The sequence below is a fragment of the Limanda limanda genome, chromosome 2 (assembly GCF_963576545.1).
Source record: "Limanda limanda chromosome 2, fLimLim1.1, whole genome shotgun sequence".
In the NCBI taxonomy this organism is placed as follows: Eukaryota; Metazoa; Chordata; class Actinopteri; order Pleuronectiformes; family Pleuronectidae; genus Limanda; species Limanda limanda.
Window position 1 is genome coordinate 8256823 of NC_083637.1, and position 21674 is coordinate 8278496.

General features: G+C 42.6%; 3 protein-coding genes across 3 annotated transcripts; 2 read left to right on the plus strand and 1 right to left on the minus strand.

Moving 5' to 3' along the window:
* The first annotated feature begins 1042 nt into the window (after positions 1–1042).
* On the plus strand, positions 1043–8965 carry parn (poly(A)-specific ribonuclease (deadenylation nuclease)). The gene is made up of 26 exons (XM_061086660.1): positions 1043–1113; positions 1518–1595; positions 1697–1776; positions 2707–2774; positions 3121–3202; positions 3350–3410; positions 3697–3862; positions 4214–4276; positions 4382–4420; positions 4499–4541; positions 4632–4712; positions 4820–4876; positions 4980–5057; positions 5202–5245; positions 5351–5393; positions 5598–5673; positions 5756–5866; positions 5961–6030; positions 6114–6169; positions 6293–6379; positions 6474–6548; positions 6644–6818; positions 6922–7049; positions 7375–7441; positions 7529–7707; positions 8032–8965. Exons 1-26 carry the CDS (start codon positions 1095–1097, stop codon positions 8076–8078), a joined length of 2073 nt encoding a protein of 690 aa, XP_060942643.1. The 5' UTR covers positions 1043–1094; the 3' UTR covers positions 8079–8965.
* A 678-nt stretch (positions 8966–9643) lies between these two features.
* On the minus strand, positions 9644–15399 carry LOC133025882 (RNA exonuclease 5-like). Its single transcript, XM_061092674.1, has 18 exons — positions 15161–15399; positions 14868–14994; positions 14645–14765; positions 14399–14506; positions 13836–13924; positions 13479–13594; positions 13235–13373; positions 12895–12989; positions 12697–12799; positions 12528–12613; positions 12256–12364; positions 11819–11935; positions 11404–11541; positions 11117–11209; positions 10674–11028; positions 10384–10568; positions 10036–10145; positions 9644–9958 (listed from the first exon to the last, which is right to left on the minus strand). The coding sequence occupies exons 1-18, from the start codon at positions 15397–15399 to the stop codon at positions 9901–9903; spliced, it is 2388 nt and encodes a 795-aa protein (XP_060948657.1). The 3' UTR covers positions 9644–9900.
* A 1485-nt stretch (positions 15400–16884) lies between these two features.
* Positions 16885–20790, plus strand: eri2 (ERI1 exoribonuclease family member 2). The gene is made up of 9 exons (XM_061094251.1): positions 16885–16907; positions 17158–17222; positions 17308–17388; positions 17494–17621; positions 17716–17878; positions 18028–18128; positions 18489–18570; positions 18662–18750; positions 19122–20790. Exons 1-9 carry the CDS (start codon positions 16885–16887, stop codon positions 20553–20555), a joined length of 2166 nt encoding a protein of 721 aa, XP_060950234.1. The 3' UTR covers positions 20556–20790.
* Positions 20791–21674: the final 884 nt, after the last annotated feature.

A 21674-nucleotide genomic window follows, 5' to 3' on the forward strand; every position in this document is an offset into this window, starting at 1 on the left:
TGAACTGCTCTGTCTTGTTAAAACTCAGTTGCACTGCCAGAATGACTTCAGAGACATTTTCCACCGTATTGGGAATTTAAACTCTTAAATGTAGCTGAAATAAACACGATCCAGCTCTTGTGCGAGACAGCGTGGATCGTGGTCGCAATATGTAAAACAAATATGTTCCTGTCCTCCTGAAGAAAAGCAAAGGCAATGCACAAATAACTGTGTTATTTTGGGCACATGAACAGTGTCCGTATTTCTATTTTAGTCTCTTCAGTCCAACCATTTCCCTGGATTTCTCTTTGTGACCAACATTCTTTAGTTTCTCTGCTCGATTTGACAGTAAGTCTGCTTTTTGAGGAACCTCTTCCCTCTTAAATTGGATGAATCCGGTCCCGAGATTTTGCAGAAGGAACACAATGCAAAAATAATTATTCTTACAGTGAAGTAGGAGAAGGAAGTTTAGATAATTAACTTGTATTAAAGAAGAGGTTCAGTATTGTAAAATTTGAGCAGGTGCAAGCATGTGATAAAATATGAGAGAGAAGAGAAAGTAAAACATATAGAGCCATACAAACCTATGTGGGATTTTTAATCTGGTTTCTAGTGGATCTTAAAAATAATGTTTAATGATTAAAAATGGTTACAAAATATGTTGGTGTGGTTTGTATGTCACATATTTGTACTTGAGTAAATGTACTTATTTACATTAAGCACTTATTTACTCTATCGTGCTATATGGAATAAATAATAAATAATTCTAAAATTCTAAAATAGCATTTTAAATGAATAATTAACTGACTTTGATAACATTGAATAACACTTTAAATAAATATTTTTCTTTAAATAACTAATTTTATATTAAATAAATATTTTTCTAATAATTTAAATTCCAGGATGAATTATTAAAACAACATTCTAAATAAGTACATCTCAAAATACTATTGTTAAATATAACCGTCGCACTCTGTGTATAAACCATAGAGGTATAAACACACGGCGCCTCTGAGCGGCGGCGGCGGCCCGGAAGTGCTTGTGAGTCCGTTAAAAGCCAGTGGGACGGAGGCTAGTTAGCGTTAGCTGTCAGCCGGGTTCAGTCGTTGTGCAGGATGGAGCTGACACGCAGAAGTAAGTAGCCGGACCCGGTTCACCCCTCGGGATTCATGCATTTTGTCCCGGACACAGAGAACCCGAGCAGCGGAGCAGTGCACATGTTGTGTTCCCGCAGAATTAGAGGTTTCTGTGCGTATTGTGTTAGCCAGCTAGCTAAGGGACCAGTATGCTAACAGAGCAGCTAGCTAACAGAGCAGCAGGCTACGGACCAGCTAGCTAACGAGCCAGCTAGCAAACAGGACTAGCTGCTCTTAGTATTTTGATAGCCAGCTAGCTAAGGGACCAGCTAGCTAAGGGACCAGCTAGCTAAGGGACCAGCTAGCTTCGGGGGCTTGTGCTGCTCCTCTGCGGGTTAGCACCATGGCCGCACCACCACAACTCTCTTCCAACCCCCGGTGTGCTCTCACTTGTCCCCGCAGATTACAAGGGCTGCCTGAAGACGTTGTACAGCGCCATAGAGGAGGCGGACTTCCTGGCCATCGATGGCGAGTTTTCAGGTGAGCTTGGAGGAGTCGTGGAGGAACTGCGTGATGGTGCTGGAGACACAAGCTGTTTGTGTGACATGTGTGTGACACGTGTGTGTTGTTTGTGTTTCCAGGGATAAGCGACGGTCCCAATGTCAGTGCGCTGACTAACGGACTGGACACCCCGGAGGAGCGGTACACCAAGCTCAAAAAGGTCAGCACAGGTCATTAAACACGGTCAATTTCATTTATTTGTCCCAATAGGTCAAATTACAAGTTCAATTAAAATGGGTTTGTAGTCCGTGCATCATCACCCTGTACACTGGGACCATCACATGTGAATCCCTCAAGAGGACAGTACCTCCAGGAAAACCTTTTGTAATTGAGGAAAGGTAGATTATCCTCAGGAAGAGGGAAGCTTCTTCCTGGATGAACAGTCGGTGGATGTCATGGGCCAGATTTGAAGTTGGATTCATTCCGCATGTAACCACGTTCTTTTTGTTCTGTGAATGCAAATTAGTCCCGGGCCACAGGTGAAGGAGCACCTGCTCTGCTGACGTCCTCTGACCCACAGGTTTACAATGAATCAAACCCAATTGAACGGTTCTCAGAGCTCGTGTGTTGATTTGTTTGCAGCCACCACCATCACAACATCAACACTTATCCCCACATGATTGATAGATCCATAAATTGGTCAAATAGATCCTGACTCTCTCTTCCTTGCAGTGTTTCCTCTTCGGCAACACAAAAACAACGTGCGTGATTATTTGCATATAGAGCAGGGAAGTAAGGCTGGATCACACAGGGTAACACATTCAGGACGTATTACTTCCAGGTGTGAACACACATAGTTAGTGCTGTCCACTTATGAACGAATCTCGTCAGGTCTGAACTTGGCCTTTGATCAAAAAACTTTCAGGTGCTGCCAGACAGACAGGATGTCCACTCCACAATTAAGACCTGGAAAGAACCGATTACACCTCCAAGACACACGTACACAAATTACTAACACAAACGTCTACATTAGGAGGAGGAGGCTGAGACTCCTGCACAAAGATAGATTGACTTTCCTGCCATGGTTTTGCATCAGTCTGTTGTTTTGTTTATCTAATTAAACCTCTTTCTTTTCTTTTGTTTCCACCAGCACTCCATGGACTTTCTGCTGTTCCAGTTTGGATTATGCGCATTCAAGTACGACCAGGCAAAATCAAAGTAAGTGATGTCTAACTAACAAACACAGAATTATAAATCCGACAGTGGTTTCTCGGACAAATTATATAAACTATCTCCCAAAGGACTCTGCTCCTATTTAAAGGTCTTGTTTGTGACATCAGAAAAATATATTTAAGTCCAACTTTTTTCTTCACAAGTACAGAGAAAGAGCCCAAATTACTGAGGGGAACAATTAGTCCTTGTACCATCCCCTGCTGCCTCAGAGCATTTACTCTGCTATATCCCAAGTTTCATTTTAATGTTTTAATGTATTTGTCTACTTAGTTCTAATAATGGAAGTGATCCAAGCTTTTAACCTCTGTTTCCCCACATCTCTTCTCTCTAGGTATATCATAAAGCCTTTTAATTTCTATGTATTCCCGAAACCATTCAACAGGACGTCTCCCGACATCAAGTTCATCTGTCAAGTAAGTCAGTGTTATTTACTCTGAGGTAATTGTCTTACTAATTCACAAAGAGCTCAGATTATTGACCTTTAGAAACGGCTACATGGTTTATAATCGTTCCTGCTCAGTCGTCTGTGAAAATATTATTCACATCTTTTGTCTTTTCAGAGTTCCAGCATCGACTTCCTGGCCAGTCAGGGATTTGACTTCAACAAGGTGTTCTGTGATGGTGAGTGCACCTCGGACTGACAGGGAAATGCACTTGTTGTTTCATGATGCTTGGTGCTGGGCATCTATTCTCAGTATCTGACCACGAACATAAGCTGCTAGTGAATGCTTGGTCTGTTTCTTCATGGGTTTAGATATCAAACCATTTTAAATTAGGTAGCTTATCAGACCTCTTTCCAACCTTATCTGCCCAAATAATCATAATAATAAAAAAGTGTGTGTGTGTAGAGCAACAACAGAACGCCATGTACACGGAAGTAAAACTCGGATCTTTCTGGTTTTCAAAGGAATCCCATACCTGAACCAAGAGGAGGAGGCCCAGCTGAGGGAGCAGACAGAGGAGAGGAGGAACCAACAAGCGAACGGCCTCGGGACCCCGTCCTTCATCTCCCCATCGTCCAAAGGCCCGGCACACGTACCCGAAGAACATAAAGACTTCATCAACAGGGTGATGTAAGTGTAACAGGACATGTGGTGTGTCCCAGATTTCAGGTGTGAGTGAAACGTCTTCACTTGAGGCCATGTGGTGGCTCCTGTCTCACACTGAGAGGACCTAGATTCCGTGTCCTGTTTCTCTTCCCTTGGGGCTAAACTGAGCACGACCCAGAAACAATGCCCCAGAATTACTTAGTATTGAACAAATAACTCAAGCTCTTCTTTATAGAAAGCCACTACTTTGACACTGACTCAAAATGTGTCTACAAATTCATTAGTATATTTGATTTTCTCGTTCCAAACCTCAAAACAAATGCATCATAATTATGTTAGTGGTTATGTTTGATTGTTTCTGCTTTATATTTTCAGAGAGAAAGTTGAGGCCCTCTTCACTAACTCGGAGAAGACTGTTAACTTGGAGCCGTGCACAGGGTAAATGACACCTTCTCTCAAAATGCCCCATCTACACTGTTTTGTATTTACCATGTTGAGGTTGTATTTTAACCCCCGCTCACTATACTTCTGTTTCCTTGTCAGGTTTCAGAGAAAGCTGATCTACCAGACCCTGAACTGGAAGTGAGTGTCACAAACTTATTCACCGTTCTTGTTGATGTCTGGGTTTGTTGTAGATTAACGTTGTCCTCTCTTGCGCAGGTTTCCCAAGGGGCTTCATGTGGAAACCGTGGAAACAGAAAAGGTTAAAACATTTCTTAATTAAAATGGTCTAGACGTCTGTCTTTGTTTTGATTTGTGTTTGGATTGTCGGATGTAATTTGTTGGTTTGCAGAAGGAGCGATTCATGCAGATCTGCAGAGTAGATGACGAGGAGAGGAAAAGGAGGGAGCAGCAGAAACTGGAGAGGGAGCAGGTGATTTTGTGGCTTGAGACGAACATTAACAACAATCTTGTTTTTAGAAATGCAAACAATTTCTGTCTGAGTCTAATATTTTCCCCTACATCTCTTCCCCATCTCAGGAGGAGCTAAATGATGCGGTTGGATTCTCCAGGGTCATCCACGCCATCTCTAAATCTGTGAGTCAGCTCTTTCAGTTGCAGCTTTTGAATTACAGTTGTTTTAAATATCTTTGTCCTTGGTGTGAAGTTAACCTGTGAACCCTTCTCCTCTGATTCGAAGGGTAAACTCGTGGTCGGCCACAACATGCTCCTGGATGTGATGCACACCATCCACCAGTTCTACTGCCCTCTTCCAGAGGTACACACTCCAGATGGATATTTGAAACGTACAGCTTTTTTCAGCTGCTTAATCTTCAGCCTCTTTTTTTGCTTCACAAAAACAGCAGTTTGAAGTAAAGTAATGTCTTCTATGCATAATTTATGCCACTACTCTTTTCTACAGGATCTTCAAGACTTTAAAGAGGTCACGATGTGCGTGTTCCCAAGGTAACGCATCGCTCTCCTGCTAAATTACTTTGTGTCCTCAACAGAAACGGCTCTTTGCTTTATTGATGTTTAATGTGTTCTTCTATCTTGCCTGTTCACTTGCAGACTAATGGACACAAAGCTGATGGCTTCTACTCAGCCTTTTAAGGTAGACATTTTAACTCATTGTTCAAGCTTATATCAAACTGTTTTATGTTTAGGTAATTTATTAAAATCCTTTTGACTAAACTAGTTTGATTCTGGCCTGATGGTGCAATGTTTGTAAACAAGAGGCTCGATCCATCCAGATATTTTTTTGTGTCTTTAAGTCATGAAACTAAAAGGTTGTTGTTTGTCACTTGTGTTGTTGCAGGACCTGATCACTAACACCTCTCTGGCAGAGCTGGAGAAGCAGCTGAAGCAGACTCCCTTCAAGTCCCCACAAGTTGGTGAGAAAACAACTCTTTCAACTGTTATATTCTTCACTGTATAAAATACTGCTGACACCTTTTCTCCTCTGACCTGTTCCAGAAACCGCAGAGGGGTACCCCAGTTACGACACAGCCCAGGAGCAGCTCCACGAGGCGGGGTACGATGCCTACATCACTGGCCTCTGTTTCGTCTCCATGGCCAACTACCTGGGTAACACACACGATCTCACTGGTCCTGCTTGACAACAGAAACGCATCTAAATGCATATGGCTAAGCTGATCTGCTCAACACTCTTTCTTTTCAGGCTCTTTCTTGACTCCACCCAAACCTTTCATTTCACCCCGATCCAAACTCATTGAGCCATTCCACAACAAGTAAGATGCACTCAAATGTATGTTATTAACTGTTAAAAATGTAAAAAGGGAGGTTTCTAATATTTCTACTTTCTGTCCTTGAGGCTGTTCCTGATGAGGATCATAGATATTCCCTACCTCAACATCACAGGACCAGATTGTGAGTAAAATATTGTAGCGTTGAATGGCAACATTTCTTTTGCTTCACTTAATGAAGCTTAAATTTAAAGCCATTGTCACCACTTCTCCATCTCACCCGTCGCTGTATTTTCTGCTCTTACAGTGCAGCCCAAAAGAGACCATGTCCTCCATGTCGCATTCCCAAAAGAATGGAAGACTAGTGACCTCTACCAGCTCTTTAGTGCCTTTGGTAAATGTTTTTTTTTTTTTTTTTTGTGTTAATTCTGCTCGTTAACGGGTACGAGTCATTTATCACTCACTTTCTCCTTTTCCAATCTGCTCAGGGAATATCCAGGTTTCATGGATTAATGACACATCAGCGTTTGTGTCCCTGAGTCAAACGGACCAGGTACAGATAGGTGAGTTTCCACAGCCGTACTCTGCACCAGACTTGACTTGTTCCATCTTCACAAACACGTTGAAGCAGCCTGATCGACTTCCTCTTGTCCCACAGCCATGAACACCAGTCGCTATGCAGAGAGCTACAGGATCCAGACGTACGCCGAGTACATCCAGGGAAGGGACAAGGACAAGGAGAAGGTCAAGCAAAGCAGCAAATCCTGGGGCGAGGACGGCTGGGTGAAACACCACTATACCTCATCCACTACCAGTGGTTTTGGATATTCCAGGTACGTCCTCACAACTGTCAACTACATTGTGTTTACCTGTTTACTTGGAATGCCTGCAGGTCACTTATACTCTGCTCTATGTACGGTTGTTATTTTCTTCCAGGGGTTTGAGGAAACGCAGCATCAGTCCGGTTCATGGAGAGCAGGGGATCGGAGAACTTGTTATTACAGACGGCTGGAGTCAGTACTCGTACCCGGATAGCATGGGCAGCAAGAAGATGAAAACTGATGGTGTGTGAACACATGCATGCATATGTACTTTCCTGCTGCAGACACGCAGGGCACCCCCAGGAAAGTATTTAGCGGGGATTCAGCGTGCCCTGAGGACGAGGGCGGGTGGCATTTTGAATAATCCGAATTTAATGTTTTATTTATGACCACCTGCTCCAGAACCGACGGGGCAGATGTGTTCTGGATTTACAACATTGTTTCCACCCACACGTTTTTGGATTTCAGTGATGCATCTAGAGTTTTGTTTTCAATGTAATCTTAATTTACGAATTCTGCAAACATAAGGAGGTTTAATCTCAGCTCTCATGCTCCTGTTGTTCCCTAGATGCAAGTGGACAAGCAAACACTGACGCTGTGGAGAGCAAGACCTCAGAGGGCTGGCTGAAGACGACGTAAGTGAAAACAGAGGAGATTGATTATGCTGCTGTTATCCTGTTTGCTGGAATTTTAAGCCTCTTGATGGTTGCTGTGCCCTGCAGAGATACATCAGATTTAGCCGGGTTGAGTCTTCTTCCTGATGAGGACGAGCAGCAGGACGAGGAGGGAAGTCCTGAGGGCACAGATCCAGTCAGTGATGCTGAAGGGACAGTCACCTGGCAACAAGCCCCGGCGGCTAATGCCAGGAAAGGTCAAAAGAACAAGAAACAGAAAGCTGAAGGTGAGTTTGTAGGGGACCTGCTTTCTCCACCTTCTTCAACCCGCCAAGAAACTAAAAACAATTTTAAATCCTTAATAACATCAGATTATTCCCCATAAGAGCATAAAACTAAATTGATAACAAATTATCCTGAATGTCTGATCCAAATGTAATAGTTGGAATGTGGTGGTGTAACAGGAAAAGTCGGGGGACAGGGAGATGGTTGAGATATTAAATCTTAACCGAGGTGATTGATTGATAAATGTCATAGATCACACATCACTTGTTAATCAATGTATCTGAGATATGTTTCTTGTTATCTGAAAACCTCTCCCTCCTTTACAGCCGCTGAGTCTTCCACTTCGCTGTTTGACGTCCCAGATGTCTGGTAGCGAGCAGAGAGGAGCGGCCACGTTCCAGCACTGAGCTCCTCCTCAGTCTTCTCCTAAGCACTTGAGTCGCCCTCCTGGGAGCGGCCCTAAATTCATTTGTTCACTCAGAAGCTGCGGATACCGGTTCCAAAGCCACCAGCCAATCATGATTTGACTGGACTATTTAAAAGAGAAAACACAAGCCATAACGACAGCTGCCATATTTTGATCCAACACCAGAGGAGCAGGCGATTCTTCTGGATAAACACACAAATAAACCACAACATCTTTAAAAAGCTTAAAAACAGAAATGCTCCTTTGTCCTCCGCTCAGTCCAGAGAGCAGCCACAGCCGAATGTTCACTTTGGATTCATTCATCAGTTTTAACGACGAATCACCTCTATTCAGTCTTATGTTTTGGGAGCGCGAGTTGTGTGCGTGAGTTTGTGCACTTGAGGGAGATGTTATTGTCTGTGTCCCTGTGAATACATTTCTTTAATTGAAAGATAAAATACCACTTGACATGTCCTGTAGTTTACAATGTCGGGTTTGTCTAGTATTTTAATGCAGTAAAATATTATTTTCCCCCTTTTTAAAAATAGAAAAATGTAACTTGTCAACCTCCCAGTTTTTATCACACCTGTTTAAGCTTCTCAATGATAATGTGATATTTATTATTGGTGGCAGTTCGACCCCCTCATGAGGTGCTTGTTTTGTACAGATTTGTTTTTCTTTACCTTTTTTTTGTGTTGAATGTTTTGTAAACGTGTCAATTTGCAACAATGTCTGTAAGTATGTTCTAATGCAAAAGGTGTAAACGTTAAAGAGACGTTTGCATTTTTGTATAAGTTTAAAAATCCTTAAATATTTCCTTGGAAAGGGGAAAAAATAAAAAATGTTTCTTAGAATTTCTGTCTCCGTATTGTCTGTTTTCTAACTGATCCGTTAGCGTCGGATTTACAGTTTAAAGAATTGTAAATCGATTTTGAAGAAATAACTAAAGGGATTTTGGTTGATCATATATTTCCATGCCAGTATTCAGCTTTTTTATCTTGAGGGAATTTTAAATTTAAAGCAACACTTTTACTGAGCAACAGCGCCCTCTGCAGCCACATGACTAATTCTGTTGGGCTCCCTGTTCGAGCAATGAAGTGGTTTCATTTAGAGTAAAAGCCTGTTAATGTGTCGTCCCACTTACTGGAGTGAAACACAACTGAACGCTGGATATTACCCATGAACCCCTGGCTTCCAGAGCCAGAAGAGCTGCCACTAACATCCACTCAACTCTTTAGAATTGCTCATATTAGAGTTTCCTCCTGAATATTGGAGATAAACTCAGGTGTTTAAAGTCTTTTTAACTGATCTACAGTTTAGCTTTACTCTTCTACTCACTGGACCTGATTCTGACACTTGAAGCTGCTCCTGCTCTGTTCCACTCTTCTCACAGGAGATTGTACCCACTCACCAAAGTTACATAGAACATACATTCAGGGTGAGGAGTGGAAATGAAAGAGGAAACCTAACATTACAAAGTTTTCCTTGTTCCATAAACATTCTGAGCTTCTGGAGGGTTTATTGTCCTTCAGGGCAAATGCACTTTAACTTTGTAGTTTCTGTTTCCTGGCAAGAAAAATATTTGGTTTCTCCAAATTGTCTTTAATATACAGGTTCCCAATAGAAAAGTGTATTCTGTTTAAAAAAAATAATAATACAACTCTTCTGTAAAGGCGGTTTTACAAAAACAAAGTCCATGATTTGTTAAATAATTGTATTTTTTTAAATCCTCATTGGGTTCATTCCCAGGAAGAAGTTTTGAAGAAGTGGAAATTTTGTTCCTTGTTCATCAACTGGACCCAGATTTAATCTCCATGAAGCACAAACCAGGATGCTGGTCATCAGCACTAGAGAGGAGAAGAGATGGATGAGAAATATTTTCACCTATCAGTTTTTTTAATCCTGAGACACTCAGAGTCCTCACCTGTCGTTTCCAAGCAGCACGACCACAGACAAGGTGCATTCTGGGAGACATCTGAAGAGCTTCCCCAGGCATCGGTCCAGCTTGCCCACCGCGAGCTCACTCTCCTGGTCCTGCAGGCGACACACATCCAAGTGTTTCTGCTTAGATGAAACGTTTACTACGCCGGCAGACAGAGTGGATATCACTGGGTAATTTAATGTATTGGAACAGAATTTATTTTAAGGCCCCTTGATGCTGGGAACTCTATTGTGGGTTTAGCTACTTGAGGCTCAGGGGGTCAAGTGGGTCGTCCACTAACCAGAAGGTCATTACACCAACTGACTGGAGGGATTACAACCCTGTTCTTACCTGAGAGCTGACGTGCATGTGGCCACTCCCCTCTTCTTCCCCCTCAGTATCCACTGTACTTGGGGTCAGGGCGGCCCATGAGCGCAGATGGGGCGGAGTCAGGGACGGACAGATGACGTAGTCTTGCGTGCGCGGATCACCAGAGGAGCTGAGGGCTGCGTGTTTGACCTCTGGACTCTCAAACTCTGTAAAACACACACCAGGGTGGAGAGTTTTACAATCTCTGCGAAAAACACCTGCAAAAAGAACCTGAGATAATGAACATGAATCCTGTAGCGTCTTTTGCTCACTTATGTACGCGTGTCTTTTATGTTTTCCAGCTTTGGCCGGTAGGATGATTCTCTCCACGGCTCCAAAGTGACCGAACGTCTCTGAGAGTGATTCCTCAGACAGTTTGGTCTCCAGCTGCAACCGTTTATCGTTCCCGTTAGCAGAGTGCAACCCATTTGCAGTTTTAATCCAAGCTGCACCTGGGCATTTAGCATCTAATGTGTTTCCGTTGATCTTTGCGGAATTGTTAATGCGCTCAGTCACACTGGGCTTTGATCTAACAGCATAGAGGTGACTGGTGTCGAGGGCGTCATGCGCCAAAGCATCAAGCGTCAGATCCACGTCCAGCATCGACTCGTAAACAGGCCTCTGCACCTAGAAAAGGAACAAAGGACCAAACATGTTGAAGATAGAGCACAAAGGTGTAAAGGGAATAAGAAACAAAAAGAAAAAAGAGAACTACCTTGATGGACTGTCCGTGCAAACTGAGTCCATTTAAGGTTTTTAAAGCCAGCGTTGCTCCCTCCAGCAGCTCGAACTCTACCTCTGCATGGACCTGGAGACCAAACATCGACCAAGAGGAAATTTAATACAGCAAATTCAGCCAGAGGAAAAATGTGACCAGCTCTAGTTTAACAGGAATAGAGGAAAATGTTTGAAATATTTTGAACAGCGACAGGTGTCATGTTGATCGGTTCACTGAGAAGAAACCTGTAATAACTGAAGGGTCGTGATGCAGCTGAGACTTACTCTTACGCTGGTGTTCAGCATTTTGATTTTCCGAACTGGTCCGCAGCGACGAAAGAGCCGCTTCGCCTCCTTCACGGAGAAACCTGCGGGAAACGGCCCGGCAAAGACGACACACATGTCACGAAGGTTGGCACACACCTGCAGGAGGAATACACACAGATTTAAGTTGAGTTAATTACACAGTGGTTCTTAGAGGATTCTGTTCAATCTATGGAGGTGGCTGCCGGGGGAGATGATCATTGACGTTTCCCTGTGATCACACTGCTGAGGATGGTAAAAGTTTATGGATGTTTTGTAGGTTCACCGATGTGGAAGGATTTCCCCCAGTGCTGCCGATGTCTAGACCAACCAATAGTTAATGAGAAACACTGTATTGGACTGTAACTAAAAGTAGTCCGCCATTAGAGTGACTCACTCTCTGGTACTGCTGCTCCCGGTGAGGAACACAGCGCTTCAGGTGGTCTGAGAGGGAAGAGAGCCGGAGCACTGAGAGGAACGGACACTCGGCCTGTCTCCTGAAAGAGGCCAACACCTGAGGGAGAGAGGAGACAGAGGAAGGAGGAAGGAGGAGTGTAGGAGGGCAGGAAAGGTAAGAGGAAGAGCAAGAGCAAGAACAGGAGACAAAAAGTGAGAGAATGATGAGAAAAGGATGCAAATACGCAGAAAGGCGACACAAGAAGACATTACTCCTGATCTGATATATTTAGATAGAAGAATCATGATATCTAATAAATAGGTAAACTATAGCAAACCTGACGGGATTTGCGATATTGGCACCAGTTTTGACTTTGGGTAGAAAACCTGGTTAATTTCAGGTTTCGGGGACGGAGTCGAAACCAAATAACATCTCACCTGTTTGTCAGAGTTGAGCCACTGCTGACGGGACAGATCCAGAGCTACGTCCGAACGCTTCCCCATGAAAGCAACTGACCGGCCGAGGGTCTGTAATATGTCTGCAAACCTGCACAAGAGACAACAGGACAGAGAATTTGTCAAGTGCACCAGGATGTGTGAATCTTATATCAATAAATCATTCAGACTCTAACTCAAACAATCCCCAAATGACAAAAACGTGTGTGTTGTTTTGGGTCATTGCTGGAACATTTTGTGATGCGGTGTTGTACCTGTGACTGGGTGTGGGTGCAGGCAGCTCTATGATTTCCTCCTCTATTGTGTATCCCCACAGCTCCTCCAGGTGATGCTCCACAACCTGAAGAGGAGGGTGCACGGAAAAATATTGAGTCACCTTTGAGTGTGCATTTGTGTGTGTGTGTTAGAGAACGGAGGGGCTACCTGGCGAGGTCCTGTTTTAATAAAGTATTGGGCCAGCTCCAGTGCTGCCACAGCATCCTCAGTGGGATGATGACCCATCTTCTCATCGGTTTGTATTTGCCTCCTGGAACACAAGTGTCATGTTGAATTATAAGCCCCAGCTGGAGGGAGAGACGGAAGCGCAGAGAGAGAGAGAGAGAGAGAAAAGAGAAAACTTACTTCAGTATCATCTCGGCCAAGACTTTGAGCTTAAACTTCTGTCCAAACTCTTTCCTGTACAGCAGGGCCGTGTCGATTAGATGCCGGTGGATCAGCTGCAGTGAGGTCAAAGGTCAAGACTTATTCATATACTCAAAAGATACATGGTTGTGTTCCTTTAGAATTAAATAACCAGCTTAGAATGTAGAATATACAGAGAAATATAGAAAATAAGAAGACAATTTGTGTTTTCTTTCAAACACAAAGGCTTCATCGTCATCCTCTCGAGATTAAACTCGCATGTCGTGATAATTTCACATTTTCGTAACAAGCAGAAATCTAAATGTCGGCAGTCACTCACTTTCAGAGCCATGAGGTCAGAGTTGATGGAATGTCCGACCAGAACGACGTCCCGCGGCAACAGCGCCATGAGCTTTGCCCGAACTTCCCTCAGGGTGGTTGTGACTGGACGCAACATTGCTGCGGTGATACCAGAGAACCTATCAGAAGACATAGAATGGAAATATGCTTTAACATTTTAATATAATGTATGTACAGTACATCAGGATGTTGGCTGGTGTGTGTGTGTGTGTATGTGTGTGTACTTTGTTATGTAGTTGAGGATGCGGGTCTCAGGTTTCACCAGATCGTCCAGAACACAGTTTCCATCACTGTCCACCAGAGAGACACGAGTCAGCTCGTTTCCCTTTTCCGTCAGACACTGAAACAGTGAAACAATGATCAACTGATGCACACACAAACACACACACACTCAGCAACACACACATCTATAAATCCTCACAAGACTATAAAGTGCACAAAGACATGACGTACATGTTTATCTGCACACTGAGCGTTAGAGGTGACATCCAATCACAAGTGGACTGGACATTCAGGATGCATTAAGTGATGGATCTCTCAGGATGGAGGCTAACAGCCGGTCTGATCTAAGAGCAACTCACCATTTCACAGTCGAGTCCATACAGAGGGCTGCTGTCAGTCACACACTCGACACTGTCTGTGCACACAAACTCCTCAAAGCCAGGCATTCCTGTAGCAGAGACACAAAACAAGACGTGAGGAGGGACAGATGGAGACAGAGAGCGAGAGCAAGTCTGAACTATGTGAACCGAGGCCTCCCCTCCACAAATCACACGTGTCTACGTGAAAAACTTCCTCAGGGTGGATGAGGACAATATTTTGTCTCCATATCAGGAAGCAAATCTAAACCTGCTTCATTGTTTCCAAACATCTCTGTTTCTGCCTTTCCAGGCTTCAACTCTGCCCTGGAATTTCAAACTAAAACAGGAACAGCAGCTTTCCACACTTTCCAAAACTCTGGATTAGTGTGGATGGCAACAGTGGTGTGTTTTAAAACTAAAATTTAGAAGGGTGGACGTTGTCTTATTCTAAAAACACAAGGAACTCAATAACATCCGCCTGCTGAGACTCAGTCGGGAGCAGAGTGAGGTTGAATCGTGAAAATGCTCATGCGTCATGTATAATCGGGTTTATAGAGACACACCTTTGACCGGGTAGTTCTTCTTGATCATCTCCTCCTGGCTCAGGAGATACGCTGTCAGTCCTCTGGTCCGTGTCCCAAACTTGCTGATAACTGGGTGAAACTTCACGGCTGCAGCAGAACACAAATTGACAGACATTCCCAAATTGAGAAGATCAGTAAAAAGGTTTATCATGAATAATCAGGCCTGACTAACTTTTAATGAGTTCAACTGTAACTTTCATTACAAATGTTTTACATGTTTCTCACCTTTGGGTATGTGACCGTTTTCCATGTGTGTTCCTGAAAGTGATGGAGCGTCTGACTTAGGAACCTCATTGCTGAAGATTCCAGACGCCAGGTTCTGAGATGGTGGAGTGAAGGTGATCCTCTGCATTGGTCCAGAAAAAGGCAGATATAAATTCCAGAAAATACCAACACTGTGAATTGAACGTCTCTCATCATATAATCTGCATCCTCTTCAGATACTTACAGAGCTGTAGTTGGTTCTGAGGTGTCGCAGCGTGAGGTAGTGTTTGTAAAAGTGACTCTGGGTCAGACCCTCCACGATGACAACATTCACACCTTTGACCTTCCTCTGGTGGTGGAGACGACACCAACTGGCAGAGAGACAGAGAGTAGGACCATGATTTAAAGACATAATAAGGGGTGTAGATAAAATATGTCTTTATGATGGCTCAAGTACAAGGACACATTATAAGTGAGTTACAGAAAGTTATATGTGAGGCGGTGAAATAGATCTCGGCTTGCTCCGAAAGTCATTACCTGGGTTGTCGGATGCCAGCTGTTTTCCCGAGGGCGGCGTAGTGCAGCAGCTCCGTCAGCTCCTTCAGTGTAATTGGTTGTTTGAGGCGGTCGAGCGGCACAGAGATCCTCGGTGGACAGAGCGGGGGGGGCACCGCTCCTTCCTGCTCACTTTTGAATCTCTTGGCCGTGTCGGTTGCTGTGGAGGAGACGTTCCTTCTTTTCTCTCTGCGGCTCGTAGCTGCCGGTGAAGGCTCCATGTCCACGCTGAGGTTTCTGCAGGGAAATAGAAACTGAATTTGAAATGTGTTCTGGGAGTCAATTATGCAATGTATACTGGTTTGTGTTTTACACACACTCTTATTGAAAGACTCCTCTTGTGCATATTGAGGCAGACCAGTGGGGCCTCGAGTTTAGGCAGTGAGGGCTGTGCATGAGGATCTGTCAAATTTGTATCCATCTATTTTAAGGTACCATTTAAATCATAATTTTAGACTGTAGTTGCTTTTATTGTGATATAATTCAATAGCAGCAATCTCATGCTTTTATTAATAACCAAATATACATCCTCCATTTTCCAGGACACAACTTATTCATACTGTTGTGTTAATGCTACTGAAACAAATCTGCAAATAAACTCTTCCTTCATCTTTCAAGGGAAAAAGTTGTTTGTGTAAAACATGTTAACAGTAGATTCCTCTATATTGAGGCACTAACAGGAATACTATTTTAGAAACGGTATCACATTGCTAATAGTTTTGAATGGGAACAAATTGTAAGTAGTATCCAGGTCAGATGAGAGAGAGGTCATATGGTGAGACATGTAGTAAACATGTTATAAGTAGTGATCGATTCATCCCTGCATCTTGTGAACAACATATCTTTGTAGTTTATTTAAACTGGGTTAAATTTGGACATTGTTTTGAATCCAAATTCAAACTGATCCACAGCCTCACTCCACAGATTCAGATGCAGAAACTACTATCAGTGTCATAATTTACATTTCCCCTTAAACTATTAGTAAACTACAGGCTTCCTCTCGATCACTGAACAGTTTCTGAATGTATTTGTATCCTTGAACATGATCTCTGCTGTTTGTTTGTACGATCTGTTACTGTGTGAGAACGAAAACGAGAGTCAAAGTGTGTAAATACCAGATGTTATTGGTCCGATTGTTTCCAAATTCACAGTTTCTCACCGGAGCGACATGTTGGAGAAGCTTGAAAACACATGGCTGCTGCACCGGTTCGTACATGTGAGGGGAAGAACTGTTTCCGATTCATGACTTTCAACATAAAGTAAAATGTTGACTGTCGTGGTGCCTTTCACGAGGAAAATCTGACTACGTTTTAGTATATTTTATTATTATATCTTCAAAAATAAAACTAATCTCCCATAAGAAAGTAGTCAGTCGTTTATATATGTCTATATTCGTGTTTATACTCTTATTTTGACAGGGCTTAGTAAATCCGGAAGTGTAGTTCATCCGGTTTCACCAACCATCCTGGTTTTTCTCTGATCGCCTGTCTCGGTAGTTGATTGCTTTGTGCTGCTTTTTATAAACAGTCTATGGTGCAGGCCCAGCCAGTCGAGCGCAGAATGACGGATGAGTATTTTTGAAAAAAGCAGCGCGATCGTTGTTGTGTTTTGTGAAGTTGTTTCTGTCGAGATGTTCTCATCGTTTCAACCACAATCAAAGCTTCAATGATAGAAAAACAACCGGTTCCCGTGGTGAAGTCGCAGAAATGTCGACAAAGAAACTAGCGAAGTGAGTAACAGATAAAACCAAACAGCCATTAGCTTGTTAACTAGCTAAACAGCTAACCCGATAACTAGATAAACGAGTTAACTGTGTAATATCTACATGTGTTAAGGTGTATTTATGAAGTATTTAAATGTTTTCAGTACTTGTACACATTTATTATACATTGTTATGTATTTCAGAACAAGAAAATTCGCTCTTCTTGTGCTAAGTTAAGTTAACATTAATGTTTTCATGTGTTTTCCTCCTTCCGCAGGCAGCTGGGGTTGTTGAGGCAGAGGAGCCAGTCTTCCTCTGGGTCTAAGAAAGCTCTGGTATCAAGTGAGTCTGGATTGATCCCTCGTTCACAGAGGTGTGGTGTATAGGTTCGATTCCCACTGTATCTTTACTCTCCGTTCTCTTTCAGATCAGACGTTCTCCTACCTGATAGTGATCGACTTTGAGTCCACTTGCTGGAGAGAGAAAAGCAGCTACAGCCCGGAAGTTAGTGAGTAGCACTGACTCACTTTTCTTTAATATTTCATCTATTTCACTGTTCCTGTCATTAACACACACACACACTCACACGTGTCTCTTTTCCTTCTTCTTTTAGTCGAGTTTCCTGCTGTCCTTCTGAACACTTCCTCGGGGGAAGTGGAGTCTGAGTTTCACACGTATGTTCAACCCCAGGAGCACCCGACCCTGTCCGAGTTCTGCACTGAGCTGACGGGGATCACACAGGTGTCTATGCACAGGCTCAATATACATCTACACTTTTCTACTTCAGTTCATTTGTTCATCGTCTCCATCTGACTGCTTCATCTCGTTTTTGCAGTTGCAAGTTGAAGCAGGGATCCCAATGAGGATCTGTCTGTCTCGGTTCTGCCGCTGGCTGCAAAACCTGCAGCTTGAGAAGGGTGTGGTGTTTCCCAACAAACAACAGAAGTGTTCTCCACCTCCACCTTCTCCAAAACTGTGCACTTTCCTCACGTGGTCAGGTAAGTCTTTTTGATTGGTTCAACATGAAACAAAACACTACATTAAAAGAGCAGCAGTGGTTTTATTTTTGCCTTATTGCCTTACTGATATATATAGAAAATTTAACGATATCTCTTTTGGCTGTGCCACCATTTGCATTGCGTATCAGACTGGGATCTGGGAGTTTGTTTGCAGTACGAGTGCAAACGAAAGCAGCTGCATAAACCTGATGTGCTCAACAGCTGGATCGATCTGAGAAGCACATACAGAGTGAGTGGAAGCTCATTTACTTTCTCTTCTGCTCTTTCCTGCTGTCTCACATATGATTGTGACTGAACAAAATATTTTGTAATTGATTTATTTAGTAATTATTGGATTAAGGCATAGTTTTTCTTAAAATTTGTTTTATATTAAGGACAAATTCAGTCAAGTTTTTATAGTTTTTTTATTTCAGGCAGGGGGAGGCAGCAATTTTCAAATTTAAGAGGCTCTAACAGCTGTATTAATTGACTATTTACTGATTGAGCAATATCTTATTACAAATTATCTTGTTTTATGAGCCAGCTATTAGACAAAGCTTCATCATATTGGCCTTTGTGTCTTAACAAATCCTTGTCCCACACTTTCCAGCTCTTTTACGACAGGAAACCCAAAGGCCTGAATGGGGCACTTCAAGATCTCGGAATACAGTTTGCAGGAAGAGAACATTCAGGTACAAAAAAGAGCACAGGTTCCTAGATCTTTGTTCTGCATAGAAAACGGACACAATCTAAACCTGTATCTCGTTTTTCTCAATTTCTCAGGTTTGGATGATTCCAGAAATACAGCTCAGCTGGCAGCGAGGATGATGAGGGATGGGTGTGTGATGAAGATCACTAGAAGCCTTGAGAGGGTGAGTGGCTTTCGTCCGATGCATCCCAGCTTCTAAATACCTGACCCTCCCCTTCTGGCTCCAAAAGCAAAACCTGTTATGGATGATGACAACAATACATGGAGAGCTTCATGGTTGAAGATTATACAGAGATTTTATATGACAATTACATTATTTTTGTTAAAAGGTGTTTTATAAATAAATGAATATAAACGTGGACTTCTGCAAATCAGATGCTTCGATCTCTGTGCCTTTTTTATGGTGCAAATTTGCTTTTGAAGATGCATCTTCCTGGAGAATGGAAATAAGGAGGAACAAGATCATTTAACATGCAGCAAAGAAATGGGTGGTATATGAAGAGTTGTTGATTATCTCTCGTCTTCTTCTTATAGACGCCATCAACGGTCAAACCTGTGATTGGAAAAATAACTACAGACAAGACGAAGGAAAAACCCAACACAAATAACAAGGAAAATACACTTACCACAAACAAATCATCATCGTCTAAGATTCCTCTGACATTTCCAATAAAAACGTGTTCAGAGAAGAAAGCGGTGAAATCTGACATGACGGAAAATGCAAGTTCAGTTCAGGAATCTGTTCAAAGCCTGATCTCACCCAAGACACTTCTGAATGGTACAAACACCCCACTGTGGGGATGCAGCAGGAGGTCGGTCACCTTGGGCGCTGTCGCAGATCTTTCTTCTTCAGTTACGATAAACATGTCTTCACCGCACAGCAACGGCAACAAAACCCTTCTCCTGTGCTCTACGACTCTGGGCTGCCTGTCTGACCTTCCTCACACAGACCAGCCTTTAAAAAGTGGAGGAGCAGTGGCTCCTGTGGAGGACGAGGAAGGTGGAGAGCTTACAGTGGAAACAGAGGAGAGGTGGGGTTCATATGATGATGTGGTGTTTGAGGGGGAGGATGCAACTGATGGAGAACGTGTCTCAGAATGTGATAGTGGATGTTATTTGTGGGAAGAATCTGACAATACATCAGATTTAACAGAGGGGCAGGTCACATTAAGGGACAATACAAGTGCTGAAAACTCTTCTAAACCAACTCACTCATCAACGTTTGTTTCTGCAGAGAACACGAGAGTGGATCAGTTCAATATGACGAGGCAGCACTCTGTGATCTCAGGGCCAGATACATGTTTTGCTGTGCCGGAGACTGTTAGTTTGTTTTCCAAAAACAAATTGGCACAACTCAACTCTCTGCTGTTCCAAAAGAATTCGGAAAAAGCCCCAAACAAACCAAACACACCCTCTTCACTCTGGCACAAAGCTCTCATCCAAGGAAGGACCTCCACACCTAACACCTCATTTGTCAAACCGAAACAAGTCATCATGCAAAACCGAAATCACAAAACGCCGAGGACCTCTTTCACCATCTTCACTGACCTGAAGCAACAGGCTGCAGCATCACATCCTTCCTCCTGTAGCTCGCTCTTCACCCCCAAAAACGTCCTCTCCTCTTTATCAGCCAACACAAACTCATCATCTACAAACCGCTCCTCAATGTCTGTGACAGTTAAAAAAGGAAAGCAGATCACATCTCCACTGTGTGGGTGCGGCCGCCGTGCCAAGCGGCAGCTCGTGTCCAACGGGGGTCCGAACCACGGCCGAGGCTTCTACTGCTGTCCGGTCCGCCGCTCGGGCAGCGGAGGCCGGGTCCAGAAGGGATGTGAGTTCTTCAAATGGGAGTCGTCTCTGATGAACAGGAGTTCAGCGGCCTCTCCTGCTGCTAGCGCCTCAGTTTCACTCTGCTCCACTCGGAACTGTCCACCACAGCAGAGGTCAACCATAAGAAAAAGCTATTAATGTGTTGGAGAAACAGCCGCACTGTCTCCATCATACTAGTCATACTGACACATCTTTCTATCCATTCGCACAGATATGGTAACTGAATAACTATTTTCTGTGTCGCCTCTTTAACTTCTTCAAAAAGCCTGTTACAGCATTGGAGATAATGAAGGTCTTATTATATCTTCCACTAAAGCCTCAGATGAAGTTTTTTGAAGGCCGATGCCATCGCTGCTATTATGAAGTAAAACGTTCTGATGCCGATATATTGATCTATAATATATTAATTGATAATTTTAAAATCATGAAAATGATTCCTCAGATGTCCTAAGAGCTTGAATTAAGATAATTAACTTTTTTATATGCATATGAATGCACATCCTTTCTGAATTGTTCTGTAAAATTTAATTTCATATCAGCAAACATAAACACTGTTACCAATATTTCTGTGAAAGGCTCATATCAGTCCTATTGTTTTTATCCACCAACCAATAGATCAGTTCTATCAGGGTTTTTCCCTTCATGAAATACATTACAAGAGTCATATCAATGCCTTTTTCTAATTTATTGCTTTAATTGCTTTTAAAAGTTCCGATTTTGAGTATTTATCATGTCCCAAATATCATCAATGCAAAATAGGCAAATTGATTGTTTTTGTCTTCTACATTGTAAATTGAGTTGGTTTGATTTTTAATACATGCATTTGTATTCATCATGTATGAATGGACAGTAAATTATGTTAATAATTGTCATTTCAAATGAAGATGAAGTTAAATGTTGATAATGATGAGTTGTGTTTATGCCTAATGAAATAAAAACAATACATTTTCTCTGTTCATTTCACTTCATATGCAACAACACATATAAGGGCTGGGCAATAAAACTACAATAATTATCACAATATAATTTTGTATCAATATAAATATAACAAGGGTTCCATATATATTTATACAATGCTTTTGTATTTTGTAAGCACAGTTAGGAGGTACAATACATAATTGATTTGCAGAATTTTAAAATGTTTATCTTGTTTGCCATTCTCTCCAGTCCAGGTGGTGGCAATGCGCCTCTAAGCTGGTTTGCCATCCGCCTACAAAATACCACAGAAGAAGAAAAACTAAGAAACAACTGTAATTT